General features: G+C 38.1%; 1 protein-coding gene across 2 annotated transcripts; it reads right to left on the bottom strand.

The window, feature by feature from the left end:
• Nucleotides 1-1,123: 1,123 nt before the first annotated feature.
• On the bottom strand, nucleotides 1,124-25,945 carry LOC119776109 (coiled-coil domain-containing protein 149-like). 2 transcript variants are annotated; one of them, XM_038274347.1, is made up of 13 exons: nucleotides 25,777-25,945; nucleotides 22,339-22,500; nucleotides 22,200-22,238; nucleotides 21,826-21,933; nucleotides 21,629-21,745; nucleotides 20,028-20,200; nucleotides 15,838-15,910; nucleotides 15,575-15,659; nucleotides 14,855-14,999; nucleotides 12,040-12,116; nucleotides 10,051-10,083; nucleotides 4,291-4,383; nucleotides 1,124-2,280 (listed from the first exon to the last, which is right to left on the bottom strand). In XM_038274347.1, the coding sequence occupies exons 1-13, from the start codon at nucleotides 25,825-25,827 to the stop codon at nucleotides 1,775-1,777; spliced, it is 1,662 nt and encodes a 553-aa protein (XP_038130275.1). In that variant the 5' UTR covers nucleotides 25,828-25,945; the 3' UTR covers nucleotides 1,124-1,774. The 2 variants fall into 2 exon arrangements, with proteins under 2 accessions (XP_038130275.1, XP_038130276.1); XM_038274348.1 differs by lacking the exon at nucleotides 10,051-10,083.
• Between the last annotated feature and the right edge of the window lie 216 nt (nucleotides 25,946-26,161).

Here is a 26,161-nt window from a genome sequence, read left to right as displayed (position 1 = left end):
AAACCCAAAAAGGCCCTAAAACTTACAATATAATGGCGCCACCAATGTAGCTTTCTTTCCTTTTTTCTACTTTACCATAAGGGTCAGAATTTCTCTAATGACTTAAATAAATGCTTAAATATATTTATACATGAATTCAAACATAAGGTTTTTCTTTTTTATATATACAGTATTATGACCAGAAAAGTAAAACTTTTTATATTTCTTTTATAAGGAATTTCAATTAAACTATGTGTATTTTATTAAACTATTTCTATGAAATTGGTTGACCATTGAAAGGGTCCACCGTGCATACTTGGTTTTTTGCACCAACACTCCATGGGTTGAAGAGGATGTTTTGACATAAACTCTGTTTTTATAGTTGTTGCTAAAGTTGCTCTGGCCTGAGATGGAGTGCTATAATTTTTAGCTATATAAAGGCAATAGAATGTAGCCTCGTGAGACCATCCTGATCTCGCGAGCTTTCAAAGATTTCACTCGATAATCATTCTGGAGACTCTCCGTTGAAGAAAATTTGGAGCCGTTCACCAAACAACGTCCAATCAGCGTTGGCTTTGAGGCGGGTTGAGGTGTGACGCAACGAGAAGCATGACAGTTCAGTCTAAAGAACATGGTGGCTTCAGCCGATGAAACTAGCGTTAGCCTGCTATCAAGCAAGTTTTATCGGAATTACACAGTATTTCTTCACTGAAAGAAGAGCAAAACACTGCTATGGAGGCTTTTCTCAGAGGAAAAGATGTTTTTGCTCTTCTCCCGACTGTTTTCGGCAAGAGTTTGATCTATCAATTGGCTCCTCTTCGTCGTCGCTCTGTTACGTCATATGCTATGTTGATCTGATTGGTTTATTTGGCCCGTCTATCACCAACATAGGCCAATCAGCTAACCAGTATTTTCGCTCCTTCCCAAAATTACTTCTACGGAAGGTTTCCAGATGGATATGCGGAGCAAATCCATCTGGCGGAGTCAGGTTAAATAGAATGTGGAATACCTCACAATTGGGCAATAAATAACCTATTCAATATATATTTTAATATGATAAAATAAACTCTTGGGGGGATAAAAATATCAGTGTTTTAAAATGATAAATCTGATGGATCACATGCAAAATGAATGCACACAAAAATTTCAGTTTTTATAAACTTATATTTATATGTATTAAATATTTCAACATATAAGGCACATTAAGTCACATCCGAGCATATCACCCCCAAAAAAAAAAAAAGAAAGAAATAGGCCAGATTTAGATTAACAGATATTACCCAAATGAATGTGATACAATAAATTCAAAAGTATCCAACACATCTACAAGTTTTGGTTCACATCAAATTTGGAATCCCCTTTGGAAGGGACCCCAAGAAATGCAGCTCTGAGTTTATTGACATTCCTTAGCATTCAGAGGAATAAAGCAAACAACTGGGATTATCTCCACACAGGGGAACGCGACAAGATATAGAACACACAAGCTGATCACTTGTTTTTATTTTTCTGCAGGGCATTAGGTTTGCCTGTCTACGGATTGGAAGATTTTCTGCTGCAGCGCAACGACAGGCTGGTTGCAGAGTGCACCTCTGGCTTTGTCAGCAGCATCTGGTTAAAAAAAAAAAAAAAGGAGAAAAAAAAGTGTTTTCTCTGTTTTATCGACTGAAAGCGAGCTGCTCAGTGTGGAAGGAAGTTAATGAGCAGAGGCAAAGCAGTGGGAATCCAACTAGGGATGATTAATGTAATCATCAATAACAACGACAAGAAAGAGATGTTTTCCTATCTTTTCATGACATCAGACCATGCCAGCTGCGGACGAGCAGTGAATGTCCCACTCAGTGTTGCTCGATCCATCTGTGGCCTGACTCTTTGGAGTTGATGCAGAGTCTTCTTCATGTTCAAGCGCATCATTAGACTCGCTGTCTTGGCAGGGGACCTCTGAATAACAGACAGAGGTCTGTGTGATGGAAAGCCACTGAAGCTTTGACTCAGTCGGACGAAGATCTAGTGCCACAGCGGCTTCTTCTCCTTCCTCCACGGAGGAACCCAGCTCCTCATCCTCTACTCCCTCCTCCTCACGCCCTGCCTCCTCCACCGGACTCCGTCCAGCCTCCAGCTCCGGATCGTCTCTCAGAGTCACGATTTCCCCCTCTCTCCCGTCAATCCCATCCGTCTCCACGCCTGCGAAAGGATCCAGGCTGCTGAGCAGTGCAGGTGCGTCTTCCCTGCTGGCGCCATCTGTGCCAAGGTCACTGCCAGCGGTGTGGCATTCCCAAGATGATTCATGTGAACTTCTGTCATCTGACAGAAGTGGGAGAAGAAAAAAAATGAGGTGATTGGTCATCGTAATTGCTCAGTTGAGCAGCAGCGAAAGCCAAGATCAGAAAACAAACACTTTTGCCTCATTTGGCCCTGATGGATTTCTGGAGGGAGATCATCTGGTCCAAAAAACATCATGCATAAAACCAATAAAAGTTTACTGCTTCTTTTAAAATGTCATGTACAATTTAGCACTGTAATAATTATTATTTCATTTTACTTTACAGAAAAATTCAAAATCAAAATTTGTAATGTGTAAAACAAAAAACTGGAATATGTAAATGAAAAACTATGCTTTGTTAAACCTCTGTTCAGTGAAAATGGCTTCACACAAAAATTAACAGTAAACCGATACTTGTCTAAGTACACAAGTAAGTGGAGCTGTAATTCTGAGTTAAGGTAAGAAGAGGAGATTCACAAAAAGGTGAAAGAGGAAAAATTTGTTGCTGTAAATTCCATATAAAGTTGAACAGCATCTGATACATAAACACTGAATTTCATCATAATTGTTTTTTGTGGCAGTTTTTTTTTTAGGTATAGGTAGGTCGACTCGGCATGTATATGCAAACCTGCCAGTTGGTGGCCAGTCAGATGGTGTTATAGAAATAAACTGACAGAAAATGTCTCCTTTAAGAAAAAAAAGAAACCCAAAAATGCCATTTTGAAATCCTTTTCTCTCACTGGTTTTAAACAGGACTGTTAATGGCCAACTAAAACCTTGGATCTAAGAGAACGCAATGCTACACAAAAAAATACCTTTGCAGATATACCTAAGCTCAACTCCAAAGCTTGCAGCCTCAGAGGTAGCTGTATAAAGTTAATTTAGATTTATACAGTCCTTGAAAAAATATTTCCTTTTATTTGTTTTATATTTCTTTATGTTATCAACACAAAATATGGCTATTTTATTCAGCTTTTATGTGATAAACCAAGATAAATTGTAGTCAACTATTAGGTAGATGGGAAAAAATTATGTTTTTCCAAAATTTATTTAAAATAATACCCTAAAAAGTGGGATATACATTTGTATTCAGTAGATTGAACAGTGCTATGTGGGATGTTTTAAAGCTTGGAATATCGGCTTATACCTTAACCCTGCTTTAAACGCCCCCCCACTTTATCCCTGGCTTGTCTGCTGTGTCTCCTGTTCTTCGTGATGCTGTTTCTTCACTAATGTTCTTCAACAAACCAACTCAAGCTTTACAGTGGAGCTTATGGAGGTAGACTATTGGCTGATGAACATACTTCTGTGAGCAAAAGCTTTCACTGCTTTTATTTCTACTAAAATAAAAATATGTATCCTTTTCTATTGAAGTTTCCCAATTTTGTGTTGTTTTATACAGTAACATAAAAACCTGAAAAAATGCACTATTTCTTGCATTGCAACATGAAAAAATGAACAGGTAGATATAAATATGTAAGAGATTGAATTTGACTAAAACAGGCTAAATATAGCAGCAGCGTCTCAGACGCGTGGAGCTGAAACAAGTATGATGCCTCCCCCTGAGTAATAGCAACAACTTAGTTCTGCTTCTTACCCAAATGTGTGTCCCCTCTCTCTTAGGGGGCTTACTGACCCATATTTGTGGATGTTAAGGTAAAAAGGTTAAAGACTGAACGTAGAGTCTCAGCCATATTTTATATACTCACACACTGAGGGTAAAACACGGTGCAAAGAAGAAAAAAAAAGAACATTACTGGCATCCATATTTATGGCATCCTCTCCACCCTCTCTTAAAAGAAAACATGGCAGAAGTTTCTGAATGTCAGTGGGTGAGAATTTGCTTCACATTTCCAAAATGCCATGGCATTTGGGCAGCTTGCACCAATAACGGGCTGAGAGGAGCGGAGGCGGGAAGGGAAAGGACTCAGGTTAAACATGGTAGACAGAAAGGGGTGTTTCTCCACGCTCTGGCTAATTGCTGTGTTAATTACAGGGATTTGGGGGAGAATCTGATCGGTAAAAAGCACACACATGGTTACACACATTACCTTTGAGGGGCTGCGTGTTTGCCAAAGACGTGGCACATGTTGGATGAAGCTCTGGCTGTAGATTTTCATTAAGCACCATGTTGTCCCTGGTTCCTGTAAGACGGATTCAAAGATAGAAACATCCCCAACATAAGCTACAATTGAATCCAACAATTGAATCCAAGAAGGTTAATGCTTCTAGAACATGATGAAATGGATGGAGAACATTGAAGGTGGGTTTTTATTTTATTTTTTTCAACGGAGCATACAAACATGCACTCACGTATGCAGTGCTGTGCTCACAGAAAAAAGGATTCAGCTCCCTGTCATCCGTCTTCATTAGTGATGGCTGCACGCCTTTTAGGCTGACACCATATGCTCCTCGAAAGAGACTGTACACCATAATCCAGACTTTATAAATATAAAAACCCTTGCATGTACACATAAGCACAAGCACAGGCTAATGTATGTGTGAAGCTCATCGTTTTTCTGAAAATCTCAGCTGGCAAAACTCTGACTATTTCTGCTCTGTTGGACAAAAACATACAGCAAAGAAGAAAACAATGGACAGCTACAGTGGTAAAATCCATCAGAGTTATGGAGAAATGGTAAATAGGCATCATATTGTTAAGAATGCATGTTGTGATGTTAAGCAGAAAATGAGTGTGAGCTCCTGTGTTGAAATTGTGAGGCTTTAAGATTCCAGCTAGGTGATAAAACACATTGGGAAAGAGAAAAATGCCCTAAAAGGCTAAGATTAGAATCTAATTTTTTAACCTACTTGAAAAACGCTATGTGTAGTGGAAAGCTAAAATTCCCCATCATCCTGAGCAAGCCCTCCTCAGGAGGGTTAGGGGAGGATTTTCTTCAGCAGGAAAAAGAAAGCTGGTCAGAGTAGATGAAAGATGGATGGAGCATGGAAAGCCTGTTAGCATCATGTCCCTAAGTCAATATAAACAGCACATTTCTATTTTAAAGCTCAACTAGAAGATGCTTGACAAATTTAGCTACTCAAAACTCGTTTATACTTTCTTTTATTATTAAAGTGCTTCTTGTTATATTCTGATTAAAAACACTAAGCTACATTTTTCTTGGCCTCATTCCAAAAACCTCCACTCAGATAAGTTAAAAACCATGAGGCAAAACTTTGTTTTTCTCTGTTTGACTTGTGCTAACTCAGCCAGAAGGCAGATATTATGCAAATCTGTTAGATGTTGATGTAAACAAATTATGGAAGAAAATCCTGGTCCCCGACAACTCAGCTGCTGTCTCTTTTAGAGAAGAGAAGAACACCATCAAATGGGGGTTATTTGCTGTTTTTTGTCACAAAAACGAAGCTGAAAAGCAAAATGGGGCCTTTAAATGAACATCTGATGAGAGAAAGAGCATTGATCAAATATGTACTAATCTCTAAGAGCAGAGTATGTTCCTTGGAAGGAAGGAAGGAAGGAAGGAAGGAAGGAAGGAAGGAAGGAAGGAAGGAAGGAAGGAAGGAAGGAAGGAAGGAAGGAAGGAAGGAAGGAAGGAAGGAAGGAAGGAAGGAAGGAAGGAAGGAAGGAAGGAAGGAAGGAAGGAAAGATAAAGTTTGCAATGCACTGAATCAAGTTTTTTTTTATACCCGTTATAGTAAGAGAATTAATAAGTGATTGAACAAAACATACTGAGTTCAAAGTTTAATTTTCTCCCAAAGTTTTCAAACTTTTCATCTATATCGGTTTAACTTCTGCAGTTACTCCTTGGATAATTCTGCCTTCAGATGTCATTTCATTAAAGATTTTAAACTAAATCTGGGAGATAAAAATCTTTTTTCTAATAAAACAAGCATGTCTTTTTTCTAAAATAATGATTTAACTTACTTAGTTCTTCTTTTTTCCAAGAGTCATATAGGTTTTCCAGTTCTAAACTCACTTAAAGTTTATCTAAAGTTATTGTAGTTGGATGCTATGGAAAATAGATACTTCAGGGATTTAAAAAGTTGTAGAAACCAATTCAGACAAAAAGAATTAGATAGTGATACATAAAAAAAGCTATAAACATCATAGGTAAAGTTTTCCGATAAATCATTAACTTGAAATAACTTAAATTAAATTTAAAGCAGAACATCTCCAAATATCAGTAAAATATTGTTTCCATCCACACCAGCTTAATCAATTTTTGTATTCGCAATCGAGCAGAAACATTAAAGCTTTAGAAAGTAATTTTTTTTCTCATCAATTTCTTCCAATAAAGTTGAAGATATATTTTGGCAGAACGGTCTTAATGGCCTTTCATGATGGCGTCATTTTATGGAACATTCCTGGGGGAGAGTTGTAATGACCTGAATGATTACACATTCCACAGGGCTTTACAGAGATACACATTACCCAGGTCATATACTGCATGGGCATCTATTAGCATGAAAACAAATATTATTGCCTGACAGTTTTATGTTTTGATGTAAGCTTTGATTAAGCTTCTCTCAATGTCATAATCAATCTGTTAGAAGAAGCACTGGTACACAGTAGTTCTTTTGTTTGCTTCATTAAGATGACTGCCCTGCTGTTTAAAGACTTTTCTGTGCTGCTGATTAAGACCAATTGAGCAATTGAACATTGCTGGCAGAGAATTGGGAAATTCTTCAATATGAAGACTAATTTGTCCTTCCTGTTCCTCTCTTGATCATTCAACTATATTGATAAAAGTTAACGTTTTTATACATCACGCAGTATTTTATTAAATTGGGAGGTCTCTGCATCTCCACCATTTGTTACAGGATTACTGTAGAGGAGAAAAGACTGGCTTGAGATAAATCCTTTATGTTAAGGTTTCTAGAAAGAATAGAGCACACTCTTATTTTGTGTAATTTTAACTTCATGTAGGGCTCTACTCACAAATTTTAAGGGGGGGGGGTCAGGTTAAGTTTGTGCACTTCTCCTCTGCTAGAAAGAACCTTACAGGAAATCAACCATGACGATAACCATACCAGGCTTTAATCAATTTTAGAAGAGTGGAGTTACTTTTTATGTTTGGTTGATCACTTCCTGGTCAGTATGAACATGTGATTTTAGTCCTGCCTCTCTCACAACCAAGCTATGCAGTTGGATAAGGCCAGGCTGGGACTGGGAACGATTTCCACGTATCAGGCATTTTTCCATCTACACCGGCCCACTTATGCCCCATGGAAGTACAGTCAAACGCGTGCGTCTCAAATGTGAAACAAAATACGAATACCAATTGTGGATTAACCGATCTATCTTCAAGCATCACGCGACAACCATCAACAAGACCTCTATAATGCGTTTTTTGGCTTTGGTTATTAACACGGACGTGACAGTGACTGCTGCTGCGTAACGTCCACACTCACCACATCAGCAGGGTTGCCAGATGTCAGTGATTCACGTTTTCCAGCCCAAACTATTTTCATAAACTCCCTGGGTATATGAAATCTTGCCCAATTTGAAAAAAGTCTATTGATCTCTTAGGCCATATATCTAAAGAAAAACATTTTTTACCCATTGACGGCTATCCTAAACTGCCAGATTGGGAATCATCCCAACCTGGCAACAATGCACGTAACAATGCACGGATGGTAAACGTTAGCCTTTAGATGCAGAACCCCATCATGCACCGCAACATATTTTTGCTAAATATTCAAATGTAAACTCGTCAAATATAAGAGGAATATTGTTTGGTTTAAAGAACACATTTTAGTTTTATTATAATTTAGTTTGTTGCAAGGATTTTACAGTTTGAAGAAACAGAAAATTAGGACTGGCCCACCGGGCAAATGCCCGGTATCACAGATTACCAGTCCGACCCTGGATAGGACCATACATCATACAGTAGCTACCACCTCTGCTACCGGGCTACTCCAGTGTCAATGAAACACCAAAATCCAACCATGTAGGTTCTGTGCATGGTCAAAACCGTCGTGAAACACCCAAGCTCAGGTGTAATGATGAGAAGACGTCTTCAGGCTGATTTTTAATGGCATCAGAATGTTGTTGTTTTTTTTGTCAGGTTTTTAGAGAGGGAATCTGGAAGAGTTAAGAATGTGGCAATTTAAAAGCCATAAACAAGGTGGTTCAGCAATATCACTATGTTCTTACTCAGAATTTTTTAACCTCCTCATTTAGCAACAAAGCAGTATCATTGTTATAAAATGACATTTCATAGAGCTATATTTAGAAATTTTACATATAAAAATATACATTATAAATGACTGACTCTTTACCAACCAAGTCTAGAATCCAGCGTTTGTAGCTGTGATGCATCTTTTACGGTAAGCAGCTGAAGTCTGTCACTAGGCTAAAATAAAGCTGTGGAGGTTTATTCTTTCAAGGCTTTCCTTTGTCGTGTTACAGTCCAGCTCGCACTTATTTAGCATGAAGTTAAGGTGAACTGCAAGAGCCCATCAATCTCAACTTCATCTAACTCACTACATGGATGTCATTGTTATTGTTTTGTGCTCTCTCTCATCCGTAGACAATGCAGTCGCCTCCCGTGTTCTAAGAGCTCCAGGTAGGCAGCCAAGGCCCTCCATCCTATTCTGTTTGCCTTTAATATCCATCAGCCCGACGTCCCATCACATCAAGGCCACAGACGCTCGCCTCTCTTTCTCTATATCCTTGTCTCCCTAACTGTGGTGGACAGCGTGCTCGTCAGGCACTCTGGGCCCTCGCCTACAAATTCCCTAATAACGGCACATTCCCCTAAATGTGTTTGTAATGTGGGCAATCATTTTCAGTAATGGATGCTTGTCAGTTTTATGGCGGAGAGAATGACGGTCTAATGACAGCACACCTCCATCCAGCCACAGCCCCTCCACCTTTCTGACTGTTTGGTAGATGGTGTAACATCGCCCTCCAGTGGAAAAAGAGGAGAAGTGTTTGCCTTCTGAAAAGTTTGATCACCTAGATTTAGTCTGCTGAGCTAATTCTGACACCATTCATAGACTGTTTACATTTTTTATTCTAGTATTGAAAAGCTGGAGGTTTGGTGCCTTCCCCCCACCCCACAATTGGTTATGACTTCAATTGTAACATGCTTTAACTTCCATCTGACTATATGATTTACAGAAAGGCTTTAAACAGTTTCCCAAATACTGCTTTGGAGAAAATTTCGAATGCATTGATGTGTGTACTTGCGCATATTTTGTGGTGTGGCAACAAAACTCAATGATTGCTCCACTTGTGGGATAAAAAGCAGGGTAAAAAAAATCATATAGTGATTTTAACATAAAAGTTTAATAATATTCGCAATAAATAATGCAAAGGTGTTATATTCAAAACCTGTATTTTGATTTCGGTGCATAAGATCCAATGGTATCTACTGCCTTCAGTGAGGTTTGGGGTTTCTGAGTGGAAAATGTTGGAAAGAATCAGGTTAAAAGCTACAAAATATGTAAGACTAAACCTAGAAATCAGGTATCCTTATTTTCTTTCCGCCCGTAATTATAAACATTATTTTACATTATATAATCTCCCATATGACAATTTGTGAAATTAGTGTAATGACATAAAAGTTGAGAAAAAAAAATATGGGGTGTGAACAATTCTGTAAACACCCCCCCCACCCCCATCTGTAACATGAAGAAAAGGCACAATGTGTGTGTGCTGCTGAGATGGTGTTGTCAATGGTATCATGAACAGACACATGAGCTTGTGGTCAATGGAGTCGACACATGGTAATAGGTGGGCACAAGGTGGCATGTTTTCTGGGCGTCTGCCCAGATTTGTTCTGGCATGACATACAAAGGAGCGGGGCAATGGATGGGCTAAGTGGGGCAGAAGGAATACATACTCCCAATTCCCACTGATACGTGGTAGGTCAAGCCTGAGATCCAGCCAAAGGGGAGAGACAGAGAGGTACAAGGTTAATAAAAAACCTAATGTGTATATATGCTGTCAAAATAAAACAAAAAAGATACAGGCAAGTTCAAAACCGCAATAACTTTGTAACATTTATGTTATTACAATGTGTTCTACTAAGGAAACTGCAATAGTGGCTTGTTTTTTGGACAGTAGGCTGACAGGAAAGGGGTAATGATAGAGGGGGAGAGACATGCAGCACAGGACCACAGGTCGGACTCAAACCTGGGTTGCCACGTCGAGGACCAAGGCCACCGTACATGGGTCGTGTGCGCCAACTATTGCCGCACCGAAGCATGCCCCAAACCGCCAGTCAGATTGATATGCAAATGATAGTTTCCCCTTTTACCCCCTACTGCAGGATTGAAGTGGGCTGGATGAACAGTTTTGGTGACATAACTGGAGCCACCACAACCACAGTAATAACACTAACAAACAGCACATCGCTAACAAACAACACCCCCCATTTTTATTGGTAGCCATGCATAAAGGATGAAAATAAATTCAACATTTATTACTTTATGTTTATTATTTCAGCAGGCCAAACCAACATTAGAAAGCTGAATTATTTCACTAATTTAGATTGGTACGATCATTCTCAAGTGACATTTTAGGGAAGTACTGTAAGATTCTAATTTTCATTCTAGAATCATCCATACATACATAGATTCTCATCTCGCTATATGTGGTGTAGGGATCACTATAGAGTCAACGACACGATGCAAGTGAATATCTACTGTTACCACATCCTCATCCAGGAGGAGCACATCCTGCAAAGTCAGTGACTGGATGCAATCAGCTGGTTTTCCTTAGATAGCAAACTTTTAACCAATCTGACTGAATGATCTGATTGATTGATCACTTTGAAGTGCCTTAAGAAGACATGTGTTGTAATTTGGACAGTTAATTACAACACAGACAACTTTGTTTTTCATGAGGCTACAACCAGTGGTAGTTCTAGACCAAATTTATCTGAAGTGGTAAGGGGGGCCAGTGGTTTTCAGGGGGGCAAATAAAAAAAATAAGGAAACAAATAAGATTAAATCACAGTGCAATAATTAATGGTTTCATATATTAACTGAGCCAAAGAGCCTCTTGAAGCTCTGGAGCTGCAGGCTGCAGAATCCTGATCTTGCGATTAAAACTGTGATCTCAAAGTTGCTAAAGCAAAAAGTGCAACAACTTAAATTTGTAATCATTGCTTAAGTAAAACATAAAAACGTTAAATTAGTGAAGCTCATTTAGTAATAGCTCTTTAGTTCAGGGGCAATAACAGGGACTAGGATCAGTTCTACAAAGGGAACCGGCCCTTTTTGGGCCCCATCTAGAACAGCCCCTGGGTACAACTGTTCAGTTTCCTCAAAAAGACAACTTATACTTTGCATCACAACTGGGGAAAGAACACCACATTTAAGTGGTCTGACTGAAAATGAAATAAATAAATCATTGTTTAGTCCCTGGTTTAACAGGGAAACTGAGGCCTAAACCCACCCTATTAGAAAAACCCTTATCTAAACCTAAATTAAAGAGTAAACCTCATTGCTGTGGCTGTTGTGTGCCTTGTTGTCCGTCATGGTGACAAAAAAAAAATAAAAATACCTGTAAAGTCAGGTTGAAACCCAAGACAAACAAGAGCAGTTACATAGCTCTGTTTGCTTATGGTGTGGTAGACACTCGGTGTTCTCAGTGTGTCTCATTAAAGACAGAGGTGGATACATAAAAAAAACGCTCAAACTGATATTACATTTTCTAAATTTAGTAGGAATTGCAGTCACACAACCCAAACCAGCAACAAAAACATTCATTGTTAAAACAACAGTAAAAATGGTGACAGACGGTTCTTGACATTTTTCCTAGTGCGGTTATTTCAATTCAGAGTATTGAGCAAAATATAATAAATTTTTTTAACACTTTAACTCACCTGGTAAACTCCACAATCCTGAGACCTCCAACGTCTTTAACTTCCTCTCCAAATCTGCAACTCTGTTTCCCAGGATCCTGCAAAACAGAACAGAGTAAGAGCACTATATGCTCTTCATCTATTTGCTCAGTGTTTGCCTTTAAGATAGAGTCAAAACGATTAATCGACGGGTCAATTTACTCGGCTGATTTAAGCGTCTGACCTGTTAATCAACATTGGCCTAAAATGTGGCTGATAAAAACAACAAAAAGAAACTTCAGCAGCATGCTGATTCTGCTCCTCTGCCCCTCCTCTCACCAATATCAGTGGACTCTCTCTGCACCGCAAACACACTCACAGATAGCGTAAAATAGCATGGAGGTGAAAATTGTAGCGGAGGAAAAGGAAGAAACTTAGCAGTTTACTTCATGATAAGCTGGGATTTTGTAAAACTACACTTTGGTGCCCCAGGACAACAAAAATCATCATGGAAATACTCAGTTAGGAGAGCAGACGAGTTTTATATGCACTAGTTGTGGCAAACCTATTAACATTTAAGCTCTATAAAAGTTTCACCTCCTTGTGAAACAAACGTACATTTAGGAGGAAAATAAGATTATTATATTGTGTCCAACTACACTTCGTACTGACATGCAGGCTGAACGGGTGCTCCTAAATTCAGAATTTTTTTTTTTTCATTAAACCTATTTTTAAAAGGCTCTAACATATGTATTTAGTTGTAATCCTGTTTGGATGTTTTAAAAGCTGCAGCAGTGCTATTTAAATCTAGTTTAATCCCGTGTTCAGTGGAGGAGGGAACTTTTCAGTTGCTTGTAAATATAACAAACTTGTGTAGCATTGAAATCTAATTAGTAAAATACACTAAAAGTATATATCTTCATTTCCCAGGCAGAGAGGAACAGTCAGGCATGGAGCCACTTCATGAAGAGTGTAACCGGTGTTGGATTCAGAATCTGTAGTGTTAGAGTTAAAGTTGGTCAGGGCTCCAGCACCAGCAAGATAAGAAGAACACCCCTATTTGATGCAGTATCTAAATCAGAACCACAATAATGTATTGTATTTATAGTCTTGTGTTTACACTGCTCAAATTAAAGTACTGTAGCTTATTTTAATCCTATAGTTCTATTTCTTTGTCTTGAAGCATATTTTGTTTATTATTCAAATTTGAGTTGGACTATAGGTGGACAGTAAATATCCTTTATATGTCCATATTCAGTTTTTTTTATATTATTCTGGCCAAAATGTCTTGTTTTTTTAAAAAGTTCTCAATATTGATATCGGCTTGAAAATCCTGTATCGGTCAGGCTCTTCTTTAAGGAGGAGTAAATACTGTACCCATTAGTTCTTCTCTTCACAGATCTGATGTATATGTTAGGCTGGCAAGGACAAAGCTTTTTAAAAGCCACAGGAATCCCTATTTAAGGTTTACCACAAACCTTAAAGGACACAGCAAACATACAGAAGGAGGTGATCTGGTCATCTACATTCTTAATCTACATTCAATATATGCTCAAATTTGTCCTCACTACAATTATATTTATATGAGCGTAGATAGAGAGTCAGCTTTGAAAGCAGAGGTAAAACGGACATGTTTGGAAGGATTCTCTAATAGCCAGTGTGTAACCGCCTTATTGCGGCTGCAGGTTGATCAAAGCAACGTCTTTGGGTCAATCTTACAGTTGGCATACTAAGGGAAGATATGAATATGTCTTCAAACACGGAGAAAAGAATTTTAAAAAAGTGGACTTAATGAGCAAAGAGACCAAAATGAGAAAGGTGATAAAGGTGTAGCATAGAATAAGCAGTGATACTTAGTTCCTTGATAGATGTAAAAGCGTGTCAAAATTCCTGTTTTTTTTTTCTTTGTAATACTACATGTTCTTTCTTCTTCAACATTATTCAACCATTATAAGGTCTATCATATAAGGTCCTGATTAAATACGTTAAATTTTAAAATGACATGGTAACCGATTAGGGAAAAAGTTCTAGAAAACACTCTATGGAGGCCCCTGATATTCACTGAAAAAGAAAACATTTAACATTTAAATCCTGCAATTTGAAAAGCATTTTCTAATGGCAGAGTTTACATTGAATTATTAAAGAAGAATTATAGACTGTATTTATTAAGCTATTATTTAATACTGGAATTTGAAAATGTGTCTTTAAACTCAAAATTCCTAAATCTGATAGTAAATAACTTTCATAATCACACATTTAAAAAGGTTATTCCTTATTCCATTTCCTTTTTCAACTTGCATTTTCAAATCCTTTTTGAAATTGCATTTTCTTTTTATTTTATTTTACCCTCGCGATTTAACTTTTCCATGACCCTTCTGGTCCCTGAACACATCGAAAACCAGTTAGGCCGATCACATTTGCACCTCAGATGTAAGCAGCTCTCTTATTGGTCCTTTTTTTAACCAGGTGTGGCAGTCTAACCAATGAGAGAGTTTAACTGCTTTCCAGGGTTATCTGGGATTAGAAGGGTCATGGAAAAGATAAATGTTTAATTTTAAAAGGCTTGATTTCATTTTCAATGACTCTTTGGGTCCTCCATAAAAATAATATAAAAATAAGTTTAAAAAAATCTGAGCAGCTAAATAGGATGATATGTAAATGTGATTAGTATTATTTCCATTAAAATAAGATAATTAGATATTATGCACTTGAGAAAAGACGATGCAGCTGTTTTTCCTCCCCCATTTCAAATGAAATATTCTATTAGCAAAGTGTCTAACTCAACTGCTCAAGTCAAGAAAAAAGCCTTCAAGAAATGATCCTATTTTAAGAACAAATGACTTTTTTCTCAGTGTACCTGTTGGTGTGCCTCTGGTGCTGGATGACCAGATTCTTCTCATGAATGGTTTCCAGCAGAGCGGTAGCAAGTGACTTGAGGTCGGCTATGGACTGAGGCGTGGCAGGCAAGCTGCAGCCCTGCTCCTCCAGGAGCATCTCCTGGACTACAAATAGAAGAAAAGAGGCTTTAATCTGAGAAAAGATATGAGGTTAAGCCACAATCTACTAATAATGCCTCGACACAACTTTTAAAAAACTATAAAAGTAGACATAAGAGGGGAAAAAACAGTTTGACAGAATGAGAGAGCGGGGAAACAGCACGACAAGAGCAAGACAGAGACAGAGTGTTAGAAACAGCTGTCTGCTAGGTGACACTTCCCTAACTTTAACTCTACAACCCACTGTGCTGCTACTGCCAGCGACTGTCAGTCATCATGGCAGCCTCATTTCCCTGCCAGTGGCACTCTGCACCGCTGGGAATACAATTAAAAACACAGTAGGTGACCGGGTGTAGGTTTGAAGGATCGGCATAAGCCCAGGTTGTTGAATAATTTAGTAAAAACACTGTTTGAGATGAGAAGAACTAGATTCATTCCCTGATGACAAGGAAAATATCTGATCGAATTTGTGAGATAAAGCGAAGGTGACACAGTTTGTTTTTTTTTTTTGTTTCCAGATGAACAGCTCTAATATGTTTTAGGTCTGTGTTTATAGTGAGCTCAACAGTTGGTGTTTTCACCTTGTTTGGCTGACAGCACTCCTGTAAGGGGAATGCTGTTTGATCTCCCATATGTGCTGGAGTTTTTCCTCCTCTCCAGGGCTGTCTATGGGAGGAAAGAAGAAAAACAGACAACAAAGACCATCCAGCTAAGCTTGATGAATGAGTTTCAAAATATGCAGCTTACAGTAGTTCATATAAAAAAAAAAAAAATAAAAAAAACATGAAATCCTATTAAGACTCGAAAGGCATTTAGAGAGTTTCAAGTAAAAGGAAAGACTTACCTTGTACTTCATGATGTTTGATTTGAGCAGGTTCACCTCCTCCTGGAGTTGTGAGAGCCGGTCATGTAAATACCTACCGGGGAAAGTGATTGAAAATGCAATCAGGGTCGAAGCACAGATGGTATGAGGCACTTTATATGCAAGACGTGACAGTCCTAAGCTCTGAATATGGACGCTATGAATGTGGTAGAAGGGAAACATGACAAAAAATAAAGTTTGGGTACTTTAGTGCACAAAGGTTTTTAATCATCTTGCTGATATTTTACTTTTAAAAGAAAGATACATTTTTTGCAGAGTAGTCTATGTTTTTGTTACAAAAAGTTTGCATCCATAACTCTTTCATAACTCTTTTGGAGCATTTCTAAAACCTCTTTTAAATTTCTGTTCCTTTTATTTTGGTATACTTAACAAAGTTTGAACTTTTTATTTGTAGATTTGAGTGTAAGCTGTCCCAAAAGTAAATATGAGTGCTTTATTTGTCCATGGAGGAAGAAGTAAAACCTGCTTGCATTTGAACGGTGACACGTATATATTTTTTTATAAATCACCTGATGGTCCTGTTGCCGTAACCAGCAGCAAGAGAACAATGATCCCAAAATCAAGAAAAAAAAACAAGATAACTGCCTCTAAATGAAGAGGCAGACTAACATTAAGTTTCATCGACCCAACTAAAAGTTGGATCCTTCTAAAGCGCGCCTCATGCCAGGAGAAAAGGAGTAAAACTAACTTTACAGCTTCTAATTAGAGGAGCTGGAAATTATCCACACAGAATTGTGCCAGAAGTGTCTTGATGGAAACCAAAAGGGTTTCTCTGCAACTTGGAAATGGAAGTATGGGCAGATGTTAGCCCCAATTTATTTCTTGTTTTTTTTTTTTATCCAAAAAATGTTCAAAAAGTAAATAAGGGTTTGAATAAACTAAGAGCTACCAAATCAGGACAACATTCATTTTCATTGGGGATGGTACTGTATCTGATCAGAAATGTTTATATAATAGGATGAATCTTAGCATTTATAATGGGAAAATATACAAATTCAACATTTTAGGAGAAAACGAACCACAAACATCAATTGTTCTTCAACTAACCAAATGCTTTTATATAGTTTATATAGGGCTGAAGCAATTTACTGGATTACTTGTGATTAATTAGTTATTGAAATAATTGTCAACTAATTTAGCAATCAATTCATCGTTAACTGGAGTATAGAGACTCTAAAACATTCCTTTAACTGACAAAGTCTGTCAATATGCTCTATCCAGAATTCCTAAAGTGGAAAAGTTTGCATTTCAGCTGGTTTAATTTTGTAATTAGTCTTCTTTAATAGACAGATGAATCGATTTGCAAAATAATCATTATTTGCAGCCCTAATTGCATATTTAGTTTGTTTAGTGCTTTAAGTTCACGCTCAAAGGTTACCTGTGGAGTACCACAGGGATCAGTGCTAGGACCAATTCTCTTTACTTTATACATGCTCCCAATTGGTAGAATTATTAGACAGCATGGGATTAATTTCTACTGTTATGCTGATGATACCCAGCTATATCTGTCTATAAATCCAGATGAAGCTAACCCATTACATAGATTACAGGCATGTCTTGAAGACATAAAAACCTGGATGACTCTTAACTTTCTGCTTCTGAATGCAGACAAAACAGAAGTTATAGTCTTTGGACCAGAGTCTCTGAAAAAGAAACTGATTAGCCAGTCACTTCATTTGGATGGGATTAAACTGATTTCAGATAATAAAGTAAAAAATCTTGGTGTTATTTTTGATCAGGACCTGTCATTTAAATCCCATATCAAAGAGGTTTCTAGAATTTCCTTCTTTCATCTGAGGAACATTGCAAAAATTAGAAATATCCTGTCCAGGGGTGATGCTGAGAAACTAGTCCATGCATTTGTTACTTCAAGGCTGGACTATTGTAATTCTTTACTATCAGGAAGTCCACAAACTGTAGTTAAAAGCCTTCAGCTGATCCAAAATGCTGCAGCCAGAGTTCTAATGAAAATGAAAAAGAGAGATCATATCTCTCCTATCCTGGCTTCTCTTCATTGGCTTCCTGTTAAATCAAGAATAGAATTTAAAATCCTCCTTCTCACATATAAAGCCTTAAATGGCCAAGCTCCATCTTATATCAGAGATCTGATTGTTCCTTATGTTCCTAACAGAGCACTTCGCTCTCAATCTGCAGGTTTACTAGTGGTTCCTAGAATTTCTAAAAGTAGAATGGGAGGCAGATCTTTTAGTTATCAGGCTCCTCTCCTGTGGAACCAACTACCAGTTTTAGTCCGTGAGGCAGACACCCTGTCTACTTTTAAGGCTAGGCTTAAAACTTTCATTTTTGATAAAGCTTATAGTTAGGGTGGCTCAGGTTATCCTGAGCTATCTCTATAGTTATGCTGCTATAGGCTTAGACTTTTGGAGGACATAGGGACCCCCATTTCATCATTCTGCTTCATTCTCTCTCTGTTCTCCTATTCTGCAGAATCTGTTAGTTCAATCTCTAACCTTCTGCTCTCTCTGCTTTTCCTCAGAGTAGCTTTGCCTCGTCTGTTCCTGTTTGGCTGTGACGTCATCCTGGAAAAAACATCAGCTGTGCTGCTTCTATCAACACCCTTGTTAATAGATGTTGGAGATCGGCCTGTTTTCCAGTGTGGTCCTGTTTCTCTGACCGTGACTGAGTGGATGTGCTCTCTTCGTCCTCTGGCATGGGAGCTGCCTTGGAGCTCGTCTGCCTGGCTGTGTGTTTCCTGGACGGGGCCGCCTTTTACAGCTGCTTTTTGTATCTCTGCTTCTGTCTCCTTGAACCCCAGTCGGCCTCGGCAGATGGCCGCTCACACTGAGCCTGGTTCTGCTGGAGGTTTCTTCCTGTTAAAAGGGAGTTTTTCCTCTCCACTGTCGCTACAAGCATGCTTAGTGTGGGGGATTGTATTTGAGTCAATGAGTCAATGCAATCAACTGGTTTTCCTTAGATAGAAAACTTTGTATCAATTTGACTGTATGATCTGGTTGAACTGTAAAGTGCCTTGAGATGACATGTGTTGTGAATTTGGCGCTATATAAATAAACTGAATTGAATTGAATTGAATTAAGTTCTATAGTAGGGCTAGAAAAGAAGAATGTAAACTTGTAAAAGATTCACATTTAATACTCTAAATCCTACTTTAGGTTTTAAACTGCAGGAATAATAAACAATTTTGAGCTTTGTCCAAAAAGCAGCATGGTTACCCTTGCATGGTTTTACAGGTGGCGGCATAATTCAGCACAGCGGTCCTAAATGTTCTTTATACTGGAACATAAATTTTAGGTATTGCTCCCCTGAAAAATCCTATAAGAGGATTATAACTATAGGGGGGTAAGAGACTGTAATATCTGAAAGGAGTGAACATCTAAAGAAAGCATTTCAGCCTTTTGGCAAAGGCCAGAGCAGTAAATAACTAAAACAGACACCAACACAAAGCTTTAGAAACGCCAAACAATACTACCTGCATTGGTTCTATTCGTTTATTAAGGGCTCAAAGATTACTTTATTCTTTGTGTGAATTTAATCCTTATTCATTATTTGAAGCTCACACAAAGCCATTTTTAAACCAATAGTCTACAATAGTACATATTTATAATGATCAAAGCCCAAGAAAAGCTGCATGAAAGGAAATAAAAGGAGGTACAGAATTATTACCTATGGAAAAAAAACACAAATTTTTAGATTAGTATAGATCAAAAACTGTTTAGCTGCAATTTTTTTTTCCTTAATGGAAAATGGAAGAGCCTCCTTGAAGCGGATACACATTTATTCAAAGATTCTTTTTTCACACTGCAAGGGAAAAAAAGCAGAAGCTGACTGATAACAAAGGGGTGAAAACATTTGGCTTAGAGAAAAATGCAAAAAGAAATCTGCATTTCAAAGCCAGCTGATGATAGTTTTACAAAAAAAGCATGGAAGAGAAGTATTATGATATGGAAAATTCCTGGTCATATAAATGGAAGTCTTGGAAACAGCTAAACAGTGTAAAAAGATTTACAACTCTAACAAACAATTTTATCTGATCTTAATTCTTTAACTTTTTACCGACACCCCAGTTAAAGGTGTTAAAATCATTAAAATTATTATTATTATAGAGATTAGGTTAACCCATAGTTTTACTCTTTACTGCAATTAACAGGAGCTGTCTTTTGTTTATCACTCACCTGTTTTCCATGCAAAGCGCGTCCACGTCAATGATGCGTGTCTCGTGGTTTCCTAGAATGTGGTTCAGCTCAACATTTAGCCGCTCAGCCTTCTCCCTGAACACCATGCGTTCTGCTTTAACGTCCTGTAACTCGTCTGTCAGGGCTTTGATGCTGTGCTCCATCTCCTCCATCTATAAACAGGTTAACCGTGCAGTGTTTATGTGAAGCTTTGGTTATATGTACTGTTTGTAAGGACTCCCCAATCTGCTTTCATCATCTGTAAGTGTCAATACATGCATTAAGTCTCACACTCTATTTAAAGGTATAGTGGAGGATTTTCCTAGCCTGATAAACCAGACTAAATGTGAGATTAAATGTGTAATTTAGTCTGGCCCTGATGAATGAGACATCAAAAGATAGTTGATGACAACCTGTTGTTTTTCAAACCATGTCTGTGCCTATTGGCAAATGCTCTGACCAACGAGTGCAACTGACTATGACGTAGTAAGCGCGTCATAGTCCTTAAAAATTAATGAGAGTAGAGCCCATTCCTGCTCACGTTTTCACAAAAACCCCCAAGTCTAATCCTTCCAAAACTGATTCCAAAGCTGCAAAGCTTTCTCCAGCGTCGCACAGCTTTGTCATCCCGCCCTCAAAACCCCGCCCGCTTTGCATACAGAAATTCAGAACACATCTCTGCGTTGTGATTGGCCCGCCAGTTGTACTGTAGGGCCTGGGGCATTGATTGAGGCTAGACCAACTTGCAGGCAAAAATGATTTGGCCACTGGGTTTCCCTACATTTTGAAAAGACCCGTCCTCTCCACTTAAAAAAAAAATGGAAATGCCTATTAAACATGTGCAAGAGCGTGCATGAACTAATTTCTCCTCATGTCCGCTGTGTTTAAAAGTTGCTGTTTGCATCGCTCATATAAGCTTACTTTCCAAAAGAAGATTTGCAATTTTTCCACTATGTTAGACTCACCACCGGTAACTGAAAATGGCGACGAGCATGTAGGATGGCCTTACGCAAACATATCACCAGAATGATTGACAGTTAGGAGGACCACTTATTTTGATGATCCACCCGGAAAAAGAACATCCTCCACTATATCTTCAAAATTGCAGGTTTTAACCAATGATCTATAAACTACTTAAAGCAGAGTGCAGGTGTGTTATGTGCAGACAGTTCTATACATTTCCAAAACACCAAATGGACAATTTAATATTAGGACACTCAACAAATTCATTGAAAACTGCACAGCTAACAGGGCTTTTGATTCAGCTGTAATGGAGCAGATTTGCATCTTAAACATTGGGGACAAAGGCTCCTAAGGACAGGAGTTGGCCACCCTGGTAGTTGCATATATACATGCTTGTATGTCTCCAATAAACAGAACCCCTTAGTAGCTTTTTTTAGATCTTAAATTAAAATCAGTAATAATTCATGAAATAAAATTAGCTTTAAAAAAAATTGGAAACTTTACAGTCAAATTAAATTATATTTGATTTCTTTTATTTGGTGTTGCGAAGGATTTTAGTAGCATTTGCTTTAATTGTGGAAAAAAAAAAAATCTGTTTAACAGCCTGAAATGATCTTCACTTTAGCAAACCTCATCACCTGTCGCCCTGCTCTTTCTAGCTGAGAAACCAAGTCCTCACGTTCGTGTGCGGGAAAGTGGCGAACCCCCACTTCTTCATCCCCCAGCCTCTGTCTAGTGATGGTCATCCTCAGCAGCTGCAGGAACATATAGCACTTAATTCCCTCAAACATTATCATCACTTTTTTCAACTTTAAATGGATTTATGTGAGGGCACCTTGTTATCCCCCTGAGCCTCCGCCAGCCTCTGAGTGAGGTCCTTCACCTCCTCAGTGAGCTGTTTCACTCGTTCCCTGGAGTCCCTCAACAGCTGACCCAGGTTCACCTGAGGAAGAGGAGAAAGGTGGAAGGAGAGCCCCTTGGTTAGTCACAAAAAGTTACACATAAATCAATTAAACTTTCAGACAGGGTGCAGCCACTTCCTTCTTTAGATCTGGATAAAACACATTCCCAGAAATATGGGATAAAACAGCAAAGTTTATAGACATTCTAATAAGATAATTACAACTACTTTTAATACATTTACATATACAATGGAAAACTAGTTTGCTTTAAATCTGTTAGGACCATCTTTGTTGTGATGAAACTAACCTGATTACGTTTTTCTGGAGGCAAGGAAGGATCTCCCTCCTGAAAATGTATAAAATATAAGCATCAACATAGATAGCTTTGTTTCTTTCATTCTATCAAAAAAAAAAAAAACTTTTTTTCTTGCATGTTTAATCCTTACAATAAGTTCCCTGTACTTCTTCTTCAGTCCCTGGTGGCGCTCTCTAAGCTGATTGGCCATCAGCTTGTACTGGTCTCTCTCCTGCTGACACGTATCCAGCTCCTTGGACAGGATGAGCAGTGCTTCCTTCTTACTCTCCAGCTTGCGTTTGCACACCAGGAACTAAAACAAGGAGTGTATAGACAACAGTAAAGTGGTTTTACAGAATGCAGTGCTATGAATGGTACAGGCTCCAGATTATATTGGTTATTTCTGGGTTTTATCTTATTTTATTTAGCAGCAACACCTTCTAGTAATCCTTTAAAATGGTCTTGACATGCTATTTTCATAGCTTTCCAACAGTCTATATATATATATATATATATATATATATATATATATATATATATATATATATATATATATATATATATATATATATATATATATATATATATGTGTTTTATAGATGTTTTAACCTCTTAATATCTACCTCATTTTGGGAAATTCTCGCCTATTTGCATACCCAAATGGAAAAGCAAATTACTGAGGAACTGTAAGCCCAAGTTATGTGATACATTATTTGAAAGCTAACACCTGCTAGTTTATAAGCATATATACATGAAAATTAAGTGAGTAAAACACCCAAGCTGCATCAGTTCAAATAAGACTCAATGTTTTTTTTTTTATTCTGGAAAATAATAGGTCTTTTTTGAACAGCAGTTATAAAAACATAGTTGCTTGTTTTGGCTACTTTGTCATGGATGGAACATTTTGTCATGCTGCTGTATCTGTGTTAATTGTGCCTTGGTGCTTCCTATGTCTATAAAATGAACTAGGTGAATCAAGGCTTTCCAACGATGCCTAACATGTCTAGACAGGCCGATCAAGGAAAGCATTAATGGGAGCTCAGCAGACAGAATCTTGGATGGTTCTTAGTAAAGCACAGAGGTAGGCAGAAGGCTTCTCCATAAAAAGAGGGGCATTACTTCAACAGATTTTTACACAAATAGAAGTTAAATAAAACAGCACTCAAAAATATGTTAAAATACAGCATATAATATTTTGAAAGTAAAAAGTATGATGAAGAAATTGTACTTAAAGTAGAATCTATTTTTTTTCAAAATGATACTAAATAAAATGCAGCAAATGCACTAAAGAGAAATGCACTAATTCCATAAAAGATCTTGCAAATAATAAAAAAAATACATGTTTGCTTCTTCATCAAACTTTTTTAGTAGACAATATTCTGGTGCTGGTCTATCATGTGGAATCTCAATAGAATGTATTGTAGATTGTAGTATACCGTAAATTCTCTAATATTGGCCTGTATTCCAATAGCGGCCGGGTCTCTAATAATGGCCGGTCTCGCTGTCAGAGGAGGTAAATAATGGCCGGTCTCTAATACAGGCCGGGGCTATAAACGTTTTTTCTGGGCATACCTCAACATTATACTTGTGGTAGTAAGTAACATACAAGTACCACAGCCCTGCGCAGCTGGACGACAGGCCCTGACTGCTGCCCGTCTGCGCGAGGAAGAGAACAGACACGCAGCAGAACAGGAGGAGCGCGAGTGATGAGGAGATTAAAGGGAGAGATGAAGAGGAGGAGAAAAACTGAGGAGGAGAATTAAACAGAATTGGAGGATTTTTTTTTTTTTTTTACTTCAAACCAAGCGAGACATGGTAACTGTACTTTTTCAATAAATGAACCTAGTGTTTTATAGGTTCAAATAGACACAAAATCTCATTTTTATTCATTCCACTGGTAGTCTGTTTTGCTCAAATAGCAATAGAGGCCTGTCTCTAATACTGGCCTCTATCCAATAAAGGCCTGTACCGCGATGCACTTGAGTGAAATAAAGGCCCGGGCCTATATTAGAGAATTTACGGTATATTTAAAACACGGTGAAAAAATAAACCTGTTGATGTGTTTAACTGAGTAATTAAGCGCATTTTCTTATGTCCAATCAATATATAAATAGAGGAGCACATGTCTACAGGCCAGAGGCATAGCCAGAAATTTTCAGAAGGGCGGCCAGGCAATAACCAATGTACACTGAGGGGTAGCCGAAAGCGGAGAAGCACCATAACCTCACAGTCAATCTACACTAGCCTGACGTAGTCCGACTCAATTCTAGTCAGAATATGAGTCTGATACTGCTCCATAGAGCTGTGATTATGGGGCGTGTTTTGAACGGACCAGGAAAAAAAACGCCTCTGCACTCAATTGGATAGACCTACAACCAATAAGAGCAACGGAGTGCGTGACGTATGTTAAGCGAGGCATAGTTGTTGTCCACAAAAATCAAAGCGTGCAGTTGCACGCCTATAATAAGAAGATGAGACTTGATCGCGTTTCTCTGTTCCTCTTTTAAAATTAATTTGCTGTCGATATCTTCTAGAACAGACCTAATAGCAGAATATACTTACCTAAACTCTCCAGCGGCAGCCATTATTGTTGTCACCCAAGCGCGCATTGGTCACGTGGTTGATTACGTTACTGTTGGTCATCTGTCCATCATCGTATAAAGCCCGCCCTGACAATTTGATTGGATCGCCTGACAGTGGGCGATAATACTCGCGCTACTATGGAGCAGAGCCAGACCAAACTTCCCCGACCTCAAACTTTGTGGGCGGGACTAAGTTCGGAATGGCACCCAGGCTAAATCTACAATGTTCAAACAGGAAAATTAACAAGCAAAACATCCATATTTTCTAAATAAAGACTAACTATACGTTCCTACAGCCTTTGTTAACAAATAGACAGATATATTTAGACATCCGTAATTTCTAGATAAAAGGCATAGTGGATAAAACTCAGTTTTGAGTTCTGGGGCATAAATCAGTCATTATTGTCATTACTTACCTACTATTATCAATAAACATTCTGCATAAAATTGATATTTATAAGCACTAATATCTACATAAATTGATTATTTGATCATTTTTTATTCATCAATATATTTCATTGTAATTTTACTGAAGACTCCTAGAGGACTTGTAGAGACATATTTTTCTCTTTACCCCATATAAGACAAAATCTAGCCCTGAAAAGAGCATGAATTCTGTACTTATCATCTTTGATGTTAGTATATTGATGTGTATAATTAACCACAAAAAAAGAGTTTTGAATATTCCACTTAAGAGCATTACTGTTGCCACCCCTGGCCCCCCATCTAGCTCCGCCCCTGCTACAGGCAGCTTTAAGCACACATCCTGATAACCAGGTGGGCCCACATGTGCGTTTCCACCTCCGGATGCTGAATTAGCTTTATTCAATAGCCGTGAATAAAGCAATGGTTATGACCCTAGCGATTTAAACCATGTGTCTTTAATGAGTTTCTGGGTTTGTTTATCAGACACACCATCGCTGGTTCCATATGGACCAGGGGAGCATCTTTTTAAGCGCTCCCCGGGTCTGTGAAGCAGCCTCCCGCTGCTGCCTTTTCCCTCTTACCTCATTGACCAGTCCCTGCCAATCGCTCTCACTCCTCTTCAAAGACTGCATTATTGCTTAGGTAGAAATGTCAGAATAAAGGCAGAACACCGCTGCTTCACCTCCTCATCCGTTTGTTTACCCTGCAACGTCACTACTTGCCTCAGCTGTCAAGATGAAACCACTTCCGGTAGAACCGTCAAAATAAAATGGTATTTAAAAAAAAAAAAAAAAAAAATGTTGGTCAGTTTTAGCCAGAAAATCCTAAATTATTATTTATTAAAAAAGAAATCTAAAAAGTCAGTTTACTTAAACTATTCCTACATTTGCTTTTAAAACAAACCTTCAATCCAACTAAATTATGCAAATACACATAACTATAAATCTACATTGTGTTTAAGAAGAA

Source organism: Cyprinodon tularosa, unplaced genomic scaffold (assembly GCF_016077235.1).
Source record: "Cyprinodon tularosa strain WSP-4 unplaced genomic scaffold, ASM1607723v1 ctg91, whole genome shotgun sequence".
Taxonomy (NCBI): domain Eukaryota; kingdom Metazoa; phylum Chordata; class Actinopteri; order Cyprinodontiformes; family Cyprinodontidae; genus Cyprinodon; species Cyprinodon tularosa.
The sequence above is the reverse complement of the archived record's forward strand: the minus strand, read 5'-3'. Positions and strand labels throughout refer to the sequence as shown.